Source organism: Oncorhynchus gorbuscha, linkage group LG02 (assembly GCF_021184085.1).
Source record: "Oncorhynchus gorbuscha isolate QuinsamMale2020 ecotype Even-year linkage group LG02, OgorEven_v1.0, whole genome shotgun sequence".
Classification (NCBI taxonomy): Eukaryota; Metazoa; Chordata; class Actinopteri; order Salmoniformes; family Salmonidae; genus Oncorhynchus; species Oncorhynchus gorbuscha.
The window spans coordinates 10948816-10961764 of NC_060174.1; the positions used below are offsets into that span (position 1 = coordinate 10948816).

At 46.3% G+C, this 12949-nt stretch overlaps 1 protein-coding gene across 22 annotated transcripts in view; it reads right to left on the reverse strand.

The window, feature by feature from the left end:
• ptprsa (protein tyrosine phosphatase receptor type Sa) overlaps positions 1–12949 on the reverse strand; it is a 449805-nt gene that overhangs the window by 165568 nt on the left and 271288 nt on the right. For 13 of the 22 annotated variants that reach the window (XM_046301062.1, XM_046301100.1, XM_046301137.1 and 10 more), the window contains 2 exons: positions 11980–11988; positions 404–421 (listed from right to left, as the gene is read on the reverse strand). The exons of the other annotated variants lie outside the window; for them this stretch is intronic. In XM_046301062.1, coding sequence (XP_046157018.1) covers positions 404–421; positions 11980–11988 — 27 coding nt within the window. The remainder of the gene's footprint in view (positions 1–403; positions 422–11979; positions 11989–12949) is intronic. 22 annotated transcript variants of the gene reach the window in all.

Genomic DNA, 12949 nt, shown 5'->3' on the forward strand with positions numbered 1-12949 from the left:
AACCATCCTTAATAACCCCCAACCATCCCTAATAACCCCCTACCATCCCTAATAAACCCATACCATCCCTAATAACACCCCAACCACAATTTTCCTCCTGCTAAACACCCATCGCTCCACCAGATTGCAATTTTTCTGGTAATTCTCACATTCAAGAGGTAAACAAACACAAACAATTGCACGGCAACGATGGAATGAAACACAAAATAGGAAAAAAAAACTGATACACACACGTAGACAAAGACAAAGAGGACAAAAAGATGACCGTTCACTGGTAATAGCAAAGTCTTGATTTGTTTTGGAGAAGGCTAGCTCAGTTTAGTCACTTCATTTGAATAAGAACGGATTCAATCTGGTTAGATAAGAGGTCAAGGTTCAGTTGTGTTGTTAGTTATAGTCTTACCTCGGATGGGGGTACCCTCTGGAAGAAGAGATACAAAACAACAGTTTAGTTCAAGATTAACGTTAGTAGGTGTTATTTGTTTTTATAAATCAACCAGTTCTTTGCTTATTGGCCGTCATGATCAAAGTGTTTTATAGTTTTTTTTATCAACGGAACTTATTCATTGGGACTTGAAAGACCTCCCACTGCTGGTCTCACAAAGGTACAGAAGGTTGGTATGGTGGGCACACTCTTCTCCCCTTCTCTCCTCCTCGCCCTCTCTTCTCCTCTCCTCTCACCTCCTTTCTCTCTCCTCCTCCTCCTCTCCTCTCTTACTCTCCCTCTCTCCTCTCACCTCCTTTCTTTCTCCTCCTCGCCCTCTCTTCTCCTCTCCTCTCACCTCCTTTCTCTCTCCTCCTCCTCCTCTCCTCTCTCCTCTCACCTCCTTTCTCTCTCCTCCTCGCCCTCTCTCCTCTCCTCTCACCTCCTTTCTCTCTCCTCCTCCTCCTCCTCCTCCTCTCCTCTCTCCTCTCACCTCCTTTCTCTCTCCTCCTCCTCCTCCTCTCCTCTCTTACTCTCCCTCTCTCCTCTCCCATCCTCAGCCATATTAAGGCGGGAACAGAAAGCAGCATCTGAGCTTGGAGAGAGGCTCAGTTGACAGCCCTGGTACCAGACTACCAGGACTCTGTAGCAGAGAGGCTGGCCAGAGGCACTATAATAGGCATGTGGATGGCACCTAATTGGGGGGCAGTGTGGCTCTCCTGAGTTGCTACCAAACCTAGGTCCCCCTGAAATGGGGACTTGAGTGGGAAGAGGCTCAACCTCCTAGTATGTTATTCATTTTCTTTCATATTCTCTCACTATTCCTCTTAGTCTCTGCCATTGTATGTTATTTTACTCTCTTCTTTTCCTCTCACACTCTCGCCCTCTCTGATGCTCCTCCTGTTGTCTGTGCCTCTCTGATGCTCCTCCTGTTGTCTGTTCCTCTCTGATGCTCCTCCTGTTGTCTGTTCCTCTCTGATGCTCCTCCTGTTGTCTGTTCCTCTCTGATGCTCCTCCTGTTGTGTGTTCCTCTCTGATGCTCCTCCTGTTGTCTGTTCCTCTGATGCTCCTCCTGTTGTCTGTTTCTCTCTGATGCTCCTCCTGTTGTCTGTTCCTCTCTGATGCTCCTCCTGTTGACTGTTCCTCTCTGATGCTCCTCCTGTTGTCTGTTCCTCTCTGATGCTCCTCCTGTTGTCTGTTCCTCTCTGATGCTCCTCCTGTTGTCTGTTCCTCTGATGCTCCTCCTGTTGTCTGTCCCTCTGATGCTCCTCCTGTTGTCTGTTCCTCTCTGATGCTCCTCCTGTTGTCTGTTCCTCTCTGATGCTCCTCCTGTTGTCTGTTCCTCTGATGCTCCTCCTGTTGTCTGTTCCTCTCTGATGCTCCTCCTGTTGTCTGTTCCTCTCTGATGCTCCTCCTGTTGTCTGTTCCTCTCTGATGCTCCTCCTGTTGTCTGTTCCTCTGATGCTCCTCCTGTTGTCTGTTCCTCTCTGATGCTCCTCCTGTTGTCTGTTCCTCTCTGATGCTCCTCCTGTTGTCTGTTCCTCTGATGCTCCTCCTGTTGTCTGTTCCTCTCTGATGCTCCTCCTGTTGTCTGTTCCTCTCTGATGCTCCTCCTGTTGTCTGTTCCTCTGATGCTCCTCCTGTTGTCTGTTCCTTTGATGCTCCTCCTGTTGTCTGTTCCTCTCTGATGCTCCTCCTGTTGTCTGTTCCTCTCTGATGCTCCTCCTGTTGTCTGTTCCTCTGATGCTCCTCCTGTTGTCTGTTCCTCTCTGATGCTCCTCCTGTTGTCTGTTCCTCTCTGATGCTCCTCCTGTTGTCTGTTCCTCTCTGATGCTCCTCCTGTTGTCTGTTCCTCTGATGCTCCTCCTGTTGTCTGTTCCTCTCTTATGCTCCTCCTGTTGTCTGTTCCTCTGATGCTCCTCCTGTTGTCTGTTCCTCTGATGCTCCTCCTGTTGTCTGTTCCTCTCTGATGCTCCTCCTGTTGTCTGTGCCTCTGATGCTCCTTCTGTTGTCTGTTCCTCTCTGATGCTCCTCCTGTTGTCTGTTCCTCTCTGATGCTCTTCCTGTTGTCTGTTCCTCTCTGATGCTCCTCCTGTTGTCTGTTCCTCTGATGCTCCTCCTGTTGTCTGTTCCTCTCTGATGCTCCTCCTGTTGTCTGTGCCTCTGATGCTCCTCCTGTTGTCTGTTCCTCTCTGATGCTCCTCCTGTTGTCTGTTCCTCTGATGCTCCTCCTGTTGTCTGTTCCTCTCTGATGCTCCTCCTGTTGTCTGTTCCTCTCTGATGCTCCTCCTGTTGTCTGTTCCTCTCTGATGCTCCTCCTGTTGTCTGTTCCTCTCTAATGCTCCTCCTGTTGTCTGTTCCTCTCTGATGCTCCTCCTGTTGTCTGTTCCTCTCTGATGCTCCTCCTGTTGTCTGTTCCTCTGATGCTCCTCCTGTTGTCTGTTCCTCTCTGATGCTCCTCCTGTTGTCTGTTCCTCTCTGATGCTCCTCCTGTTGTCTGTGCCTCTCTGATGCTCCTCCTGTTGTCTGTTCCTCTCTGATGCTCCTCCTGTTGTCTGTGCCTCTCTTGCTCTACTTTGTGCCACTCTTGCCCTCCCTCCCTCCCTCTCTGTATGAGGAGGAATAGCAAACTGACAGTGCTCTGCCCTGGGCTACCCCCTGAGAGCACCGCCAGGGAGGCTCCAGCCCAGCGGAGGTGCCCTACTTAGTGCCGAGCCCGCGGTACACAGCGCAAGAACGGGTTAAAGGTTAATGCAACCTGTTGTGAATGACTCTACATCCCTGACCTGTGTACCAGTGTGACTACAGGGAGCTACAATCACAGACACAAACCCCTGTCTTTCATAGCAGTACAGAGAACCTAAGTGTGTAAGCCATGTTGGAACTGAAGATGTGATTTATAATGGATTCTGTTCTAGGGTTGCTCTTCCTCCTCTGGGTTCCGAGTGCTTCTTTGTTTTGCCAGCAGTGGGGAGGTGTGAGTGTTGAGCTTGACTGTTTTGACTGTTTTTTTGAATCTCCATGGATGTTACATCCCTAGAAATATGGATACCATGGCTAAACTGCAACACATGGCATCCTTTTTTAAAATGCTCATATCAGACATATCCAATCACACAGAAAGGGGATCAGGGTGTGGGACTGTTAAGTTGTTAGAGTTGGAGTTCAAGGACAGCAAGAAGCTTGTGGGTTTATTTGTTCTCTGAAGTCAGAATATTAGTTAGGAGTAAGGAGTTACTAGTTAAGGTTTGGTTAGGTGGGGTTAGGTTAGGTTAGATTAAGGTTAGGTTAATAAAGCAGGTTTGTGGATCCTGAGTATTAAAGAGGGGATAGGGAGGAAGATTTAATAAATGGGTGTGTGGAAAATGAGGAGTTGTGAAGTTCAAAGCCATTGGTTCCAGGGAAGAAGAGAAGAAGACATTTTGAATAGTGAAAGAAAGCATCAAAACGTCATGATCATTTATAGAAAACAATGAAAGCAAAGAAATAGGAAGGGAACAGAAAGAGAACAGGAAGGGAACAGGAAAGGACCAGGAAGAGAACAGGAAGGGAACAGGAAAGGACCAGGAAGAGAACAGGAAAGGACCAGGAAGAGAACAGGAAAGGAACAGGAAAGGAACAGGAAGGGAACAGGAAAGGACCAGGAAGAGAACAGGAAGGGAACAGGAAAGGAACAGGAAGAGAACAGGAAAGGAACAGGAAGAGAACAGGAAAGGAACAGGAAAGGAACAGGAAGGGAACAGGAAAGGACCAGGAAGAGAACAGGAAGGGAACAGGAAAGGAACAGGAAGGGTACCTGAAGGGACCAGGAAAGGAACAGAAAGAGAATGAGAAAGGACCAGGAAGAGAACAGGAAGGGAACAGGAAAGGACCAGGAAGAGAACAGGAAAGGAACAGGAAGGGAACAGGAAGGGTACCTGAAGGGAACAGGAAAGGAACAGGAAGAGAATGGGAAAGGACCAGGAAGAGAACAGGAAGAGAACAGGAAGGGAACAGGAAGTGAACAGGAAAGGAACAGGAAGAGAACAGGAAGGGAACAGGAAAGGAACAGGAAGGTAAATAATAATTGTAGGTTTCATCCTTCTATCAGAGCGTAAACAAAGGAATGCCCTGTTATTTTTATCCTCTGAAAATGAGGAAAAATCCTTCAATTCAGGGCTCAATTGACTAACAATGCCACTCTTCGTAAATTGAACACTGAAGGGCTCGGGTCAAGCTTAACCACTAAGGATGATGAAAATCACCAAGTGCAGCCCCGGTTCAGATCCACCTTCCTTATTACAGTATACACGCGCAAGTCATAAACTCTGATTTTAAGCTCCGATGAACTGTGGCTTAATCAGCTTATGATGGGAGTGACCCAAATGTACCTCCACGGCCAAAGACCTTCTGCCAGCAGTGTGGAGTCATTGACGCTGAATAATTCCCCCAACCTTGTGTATGAAATCCTACATGGTTGTGGATGCGGCTAGCTGTCCAGAGGCTATGCCAATCTGGCCAGAGACCGGGTCCATCTGGGTTGGAGATGGAGGGAGGTGTGTGTGTGTGTGTGGTGGGGGGGGGGGGGGGGTTAGGCCAAGTGCCAGGGTTTGACCCCCTCGGATGTCTGGATGACCTTCTCGTTTCCATGGAGACCTCTCTGGGCTGCTGGCTCCCTGGATGTTAGACCACATCTGTCCATCTGAATCAGGCCATCTCCTGCTGCTCTACTCCTGGCCCATGGATGACCTCTGTGATGTTCAGTGTATCTGTGCTGGGTGTATGCACATGTGTTTCTGAGCATGTGTGTGTGTGTGTGTGTGTGTGTTTCTGAGTGTGTGTGTGTGTTTCTTAGTGTGTGTGTGTTTCTGAGCGTGTGTGTGTGTGTGTTTCTGAGTGTGTTTCTGAGTGTGTGTGTGTGTGTTTCTGAGTGTGTTTCTGAGTGTGTGTGTGTGTGTGTGTGTGTGTGTGTGTGTGTGTGTGTGTGTGTGTGTGTGTGTGTGTGTGTGTGTGTGTGTGTGTGTGTGTGTGTGTGTGTGTGTGTGTGTGTGTGTGTGTGTGTGTGTGTGTGTGTGTGTGTGAGAGATACACACTGTGTATGAGGCTATGGGACTCATGCAAGAAAGGTCCAGAGGGAGAGAGAGAGCAGTAAAAAACATGTACATAGATGCACACAGCTCACGTGGAGCGCGTGGAGCGCCAAACCATCCAGTATCTTGAGAAATATTTGGGTCATATTCCAAACCTAATAATACAAAGAGACCAAATAAAGACCTCATTCTTTATGAATATGTATGAATCCCACCTTCTCTCTCTCTACCATGTTTTATTGTTCTCTCCCTTCTCTCGTGATAATCTGCTCAGGCTGACAAGACCAGCGAGGGCCTGGGGTCAGGAGCAATGGGTACGGGAGAGAAATGTCAGTCCTCTTCCACACCTCAAAAAGGAGCTCACCTCGGGGACTCTACACGCAAATATCAGCACAGCAGTCAGTATGGACCTGGCACATCCATCCAGCCAGCACCAGCACTGTCTCCAGAGGCTCAACAGTACACGAGTCGCATCCAAATGAAGGACTTTTTGTGTGTTTGGTATGTTTTGTGTTGCTAAAAAGCCACATTGTTAAGGTGTGAGGTGTACATGGTAAACACACCAGCGTGTGTGTATGGTCCTGGGATGGTAGTGTGTGTTTGTGAGGAAGGGGTGTTGGAGAAAGCCGTCCCCCATCCTCGTTAGGGGACCCATCAATCCCAGAATCCTCCCCGGCTTAAGTCTGCCTGCAATTAGATCGAGTACCACAGCAACAGCCAACCACAGGGGGAAAAAAGACAAAGAAAAGAGAGCCCCTACTCAGGAAGTTTAACCACCTTTCCATATTTTTTCCTCAGCGTTTAAAGTCTCCAAGGGTACTGCTGGGAGCGTCCGGAGTGATGGTAACACACCTTGGTAAGTTCCCACATGTGACTGACTCAAAGATGTCTGATACCAAAACTAATGAAGACTTCAAACAAACAGAGGAGAGGCATGGGATACTAGGTAGAGGAAATAAATTCAACCAAACTAAAGAAAGACACCCCCACCCCCCACCAAAGAGAGAAACAATTTTGAAGTATTTATTCAACCTTGAGCACGTCTGCTCCATTCCTTTTGGAAAGGGGAGATTAAACAAAATAAGCGTTCAGCTGCTCAACTGGAAATGATGGCAGCTGAGGGGGTTTGAGCGCGGCAGGCCTTTTTCTCATCAGCATAAACGAGGCTTGCTGGTCGACTGGGATCTCCAGTAACAACAGTTAGCCGTCTTCACAGGTAAAATCGCTATAATAGACCTTCATATTTAAAAACAAAAGAGAAAAAGAAGACTTGTTTCTCTCACAGACAACTAAAGGCAAGAATTTGAATGTTTTCAATACCCCAAATTATAACAGATAGGCTCAAAAAGCAGGCCTCAGATAAAATCTGAAGTGTGGTAAAAAATACATGTAAAAAATGTAGACCCGATCCATAACACATAATGCGACAAAGCATTAGTTGGAGTTTTGTTAGACAGTGGGGGGAGCATTGGGCATTTAACATTTAACATTAACATTTAAGTCATTTAGCAGACGCTCTTATCCAGAGCGACTTACAAATTGGTGCATTCACCTTATGACATCCAGTGGAACAACCACTTTACAATAGTGCATCTAAATATTTTAAGGGGGGGGAGGGGGGGTGAGAAGGATTACTTTATCCTATCCTAGGTATTCCTTAAAGAGGTGGGGTTTCAGGTGTCTCCGGAAGGTGGTGATTGACTCCGCTGTCCTGGTGTCGTGAGGGAGTTTGTTCCACCATTGGGGAGCCAGAGCAGCGAACAGTTTTGACTGAGCTGAGCGGGAACTGTACTTCCTCAGTGGTAGGGAGGCGAGCAGGCCAGAGGTGGATGAACGCAGTGCCCTTATTTGGGTGTAGGGCCTGATCAGAGCCTGGAGGTACTGAGGTGCCGTTCCCCTCACAGCTCCGTAGGCAAGCACCATGGTCTTGTAGCGGATGCGAGCTTCAACTGGAAGCCAGTGGAGAGAGCGGAGGAGCGGGGTGACGTGAGAGAACTTGGGAAGGTTGAACACTAGACGGGCTGCGGCGTTCTGGATGAGTTGTAGGGGTTTAATGGCACAGGCAGGGAGCCCAGCCAACAGCGAGTTGCAGTAATCCAGACGGGAGATGACAAGTGCCTGGATTAGGACCTGCGCCGCTTCCTGTGTGAGGCAGGGTCGTACTCTGCGGATGTTGTAGAGCATGAACCTACAGGAACGGGCCACCGCCTTGATGTTAGTTGAGAACGACAGTTTGTTGTCCAGGATCACGCCAAGGTTCTTAGCGCTCTGGGAGGAGGACACAATGGAGTTGTCAACCGTGATGGCGAGATCATGGAACGGGCAGTCCTTCCCCGGGAGGAAGAGCAGCTCCGTCTTGCCGAAGTTCAGCTTGAGGTGGTGATCCGTCATCCACACTGATATGTCTGCCAGACATGCAGAGATGCGATTCGCCACCTGGTCATCAGAAGGGGGAAAGGAGAAGATTAATTGTGTGTCGTCTGCATAGCAATGATAGGAGAGACCATGTGAGGTTATGACAGAGCCAAGTGACTTGGTGTATAGCGAGAATAGGAGAGGGCCTAGAACAGAGCCCTGGGGGACACCAGTGGTGAGAGCGCGTGGTGAGGAGACAGATTCTCGCCACGCCACCTGGTAGGAGCGACCTGTCAGGTAGGACGCAATCCAAGCGTGGGCCGCGCCGGAGATGCCCAACTCGGAGAGGGTGGAGAGGAGGATCTGATGGTTCACAGTATCGAAGGCAGCCGATAGGTCTAGAAGGATGAGAGCAGAGGAGAGAGAGTTAGCTTTAGCGGTGCGGAGCGCCTCCGTGATACAGAGAAGAGCAGTCTCAGTTGAATGACTAGTCTTGAAACCTGACTGATTTGGATCAAGAAGGTCATTCTGAGAGAGATAGCGGGAGAGCTGACCAAGGACGGCACGTTCAAGAGTTTTGGAGAGAAAAGAAAGAAGGGATACTGGTCTGTAGTTGTTGACATCGGAGGGATCGAGTGTAGGTTTTTTCAGAAGGGGTGCAACTCTCGCTCTCTTGAAGACGGAAGGGACGTAGCCAGCGGTCAGGGATAAGTTGATGAGCGAGGTGAGGTAAGGGAGAAGGTCTCCGGAAATGGTCTGGAGAAGAGAGGAGGGGATAGGGTCGAGTGGGCAGGTTGTTGGGCGGCCGGCCGTCACAGCAGGAAAAGTTTTTCTTGAGAAAACATTTGGCTAAGGAGGGAAGGTTGAGCTGGCCACAGTGTGGGGCTGGAGGGTTCAGCCACACAACTCTCCTGCAGCGCCCCCCAAAGTTTGGAAACAACTCCAGTTCACCCCGTCACTACTACACCTTCCTGCCTTTATGGAACGAAGACTTGTTTTTGTGCAAATTCTCAAGGTCATTGAAGCCCTCGACTGTGTGCTTTCTCATGTGTGGCCATCAGAGGTCCACTGTGTGTGTGTGTGTGTGTGTGTGTGTGTGTGTGTGTGTGTGTGTGTGTGTGTGTGTGTGTGTGTGTGTGTGTGTGTGTGTGTGTGTGTGTGTGTGTGTGTGTGTGTGTGTGTGTGTGTGTGTGTGTGTGGCAAAGTCATATTTGTCTGGTCATAAACTACAAGATTTCTAGGTAACCATCTAATTAATACTAGTACACACATCTTATTAATACTAGTACACTCATCTAATTAATACTAGTACACACATCTTATTAATACTAGTACACACATCTTATTAATACTAGTACACACATCTTATTAATACTAGTATACTCATCTAATTAATACTAGTACACACATCTTATTAATACTAGTATACTCATCTAATTAATACTAGTACACACATCTTATTAATACTAGTATACTCATCTTATTAATACTAGTATACTCATCTAATTAATACTAGTATACTCATCTAATTAATCCTGGTATACACATCTTATTAATACTACAGTCGTGGCCAAAAGTTTTGAGAATGACACAAATATTAATTTTCACAAAGTCCGCTGCCTCAATTTGGAAGATGGCAATTTGCATATACTCCAGAATGTTATGAAGAGTGATGTGATGAATTGCAATTAATTGCAAAGTCTCTCTTTGCCATGCAAATGATCTGAATCCCAAAAAACATTTCCACTGCATTTCAGCCCTGTCAGAAAAGGACCAGCTGACATCATGTCAGTCTTTCTCTCGTTAACACAGGTGTGAGTGTTGACGAGGACAAGGATGGAGATCACTCTGTCATGCTGATTGAGTTCAAATAACAGACTGGAAGCTTCAAAAGGCGGGTGGTGGTTGCAATCATTGTTCTTCCTCTGTCAACCATGGTTACCTGCAAGGAAACACGTGCCGTCATCATTGCTTTGCACAAAAAAAGGGATTCACTGGCAAGGATATTGCTGCCAGAAAGATTGCACCTAAATCAACCATTAATCGGAGCATCAAGAACTTCAAGGAGAGTGGTTCAAATGTTGTGAAGAAGGCTTCAGGGCGCCCAAGCAAGTCCAGCAAGCTCCACAAAGTTGATTCAGCTGCGGGATCGGGGCACCACCAGTACAGAGCTTGCTCAGGAATGGCGCAGGCAGGTGTGAGTGCATCTGCACGCACAGTGAGGCAAAGACTTTTGGAGGATGGCCTGGTGTCAAGAAGGGCAGCAAAGAAGCCACTTCTCTTCAGGAAAAACATCAGGGACAGACTGATATTCTGCAAAAGGTACAGGGATTGGACTGCTGAGGACTGGGGTAAAGTCATTTTCTCTGATTGTCAGAGTCTAGGTGATGTGGGTAAGGCGGAGTCAGGCGCAGGACACAGAGATGATTAATAATAGTAACTTTACTCAAAACTAATCTTCCAACAAGGAGAACGAAAATCCAGAATCACATAAACGAGACAACTGACAACAATAAACACGCATAAAACCATGGTGGCTCCAGAGGGTTAAATAGGGAAATAATTAAAACATAATGGGAACCAGGAAATGTAGATCGGTGGAGGTTAGAAAGCCGGTAACGTCGACCGCCGAACGCCGCCCGAACAAGGAGAGGCACCAACTTCGGCGGAAGTCGTGACACTGATGAATCCCCTTTCCGATTGTTTGGGGCATCTGGAAAAAAGCTTGTCTGGAGAAGACAAGATGAGCGCTACCATCAGTCCTGTGTCATGCCAACAGTAAAGCATCCTGAGACCATTCATGTGTGGGGTTGCTTCTCAGCCAAGGGAGTGAGCTCACTCACAATTTTGCCTAATAACACAGCCATGAATAAAGAATGGTACCAACACATCCTCCAAGAGCAACTTCTCCCAAACATCCAGGAACAGTTTGGTGACGAACAATGCATTTTCCAGCATGATGGAGCACCTTGCCATAAGGCAAAAGTGATAACTAAGTGGCTCGGGGAACAAAACATTGATATTTTGGGTCCATGGCCAGGAAACTCCCCAGACCTTAATCCCATTGAGAACTTTTAGTCAATCCTCAGGAGGCCGGTGGATAAGCAAAACCCCACAAATTCTGACAAACTCCCAGCATTGATTATGCAAGAATGGGCTGCCATCAGACAGGATGTGGCCCAGAAGTGAATTGACAGCATGCCAGGGCGGATTGCAGAGGTCTTGAAAAAGAAGGGTCAACAGTGCAAATATTGACTCTTTGCATCAACTTCATGTAATTGTCAATAAAAGCCTTTGACACTTATGAAATGCTTGTAATTATACTTCAGTATCCATAGTAACATCTGACAAAAATATCTAAAGACACTGAAGCAGCAAACTTTGTGAAACTTAATATTTGTGTCATTCTCAAAACTTTTGGCCACAACTGTAGTATCCTCAACATATTAATACTGGTATACTCATCATATTAATACTAGTATACTCATCTAATTAATACTAGTATACTCATCTAATTAATACTAGTATACTCATCTAATTACGACTAGTATACTAATCTAATACCAGTATACTGGTCTAATTAATACTAGTACACAAATATAATACCAGTATACTCATCTAATTAATACTAGTATACTCATCTGATTAATACTAGTATACTCATCTAATATCAGTACACTCATCTAATTAATACTAGTATACTCATCTGATTAATACTAGTATACTAATCCAATACCAGTACCCTCATCTAATTAATACTAGTATACTCATCTTATTGTCCAACTCTACACAACAGCATGTGAAACTGTCTACAAGGTGGTGAAAGTAGCTTGGGGAGGCTGGGTCCTGTTCGTGAGAAGTGGATGAGAGGTGTGTGGAACACACACACCACACATCTCAGGTTCTCCTCCTTGTTTCACCATTCTACGTGAATCTGGGAGCCAAAGACGGTTCACATTGTGGGCGGGAAAGGATACATGTGAAAAAGGAAGGGTAGGAAAGGGACAGAGAGAAGAAGAGAGGGAGGAAGGACGTGGGAGAGAGGATGTGGGGCATGCATTTTAAAAGTAGTTAAAATGCCATCTGCTTCAGGGACAATGGGGATGTTTGTGGACTTAGTAAGACACTTACCAAAGGCTTCTGAAAATCATAATGGAACAGAAAAACAAATAGAAAAAAGGAAAAACAGAACAATTAATTTGAGGGTTTAGGTGCTGCTTGCAGTACCACCTAGAGTGCTGGAACAACACTGTTCAGGTGGGACATTTATGACCCCAGAATGTGATTATAACATGACATTTTTCACACAAAAATGTACTATTTCACACAGGCGTTCAGGCAGCAAGAGGTTAACAATAAGTACATGTACCACTTGACTTGTGTGTAGAACTGTGGCAAGTTTACAATCGTTTAAAAAAAAACATCTTATTTATTTAAAATACTGGCTTTATTACTTGGGGATGCTACTTGTCAAAACATACATTGCTAAATGCTTTATTCTGTGTATAATGCCAAGGGATAAAACATCTAGGATGCATATCAGGGGCAAAGTATTTACCAAAGTGTTTAGAAAATTGGGGAAAAAACACTTTAATTATTAAATAGTGTTCAACTTCAGGTTAGAGAATGAGTTATTTGGTTTTAGTTCCATTTTGCTATTGTTATTGGTATGACCTGAGAACTGTGTTGTGGGTCAGATAGAGGTTGTTGATGTCTGCATGACGTGCATTCAGTGACAACAGCATCTCGACGGACAGACAAACAACAGATAGACACAGCGAGGCAACCCGCTCTGAGTGTAAAAAAAAACAGACGCACGGCAAAAAAAATGAAGGCATTGTGGAACAGAGAGACAGGTGAGAGACGCAAACTGGGGGGTTAGACACGTACAATATCAGACGGCTCAGCAGGACAAAATCCAGTAACAACCTAACCAGCTTTCTCTGTAACTCTGAGCTTCATGGATGAATAACAAAAGCAGCAACAAGCAAAACACACATCTCAGGATATGTCAAAAGCCTAATCACGTTTCAGTATGCATGTTTGTCCGTACAACCTATAAAATCCCAATGAGTCTGCCCTCCTTCCGTCACAGCACAGG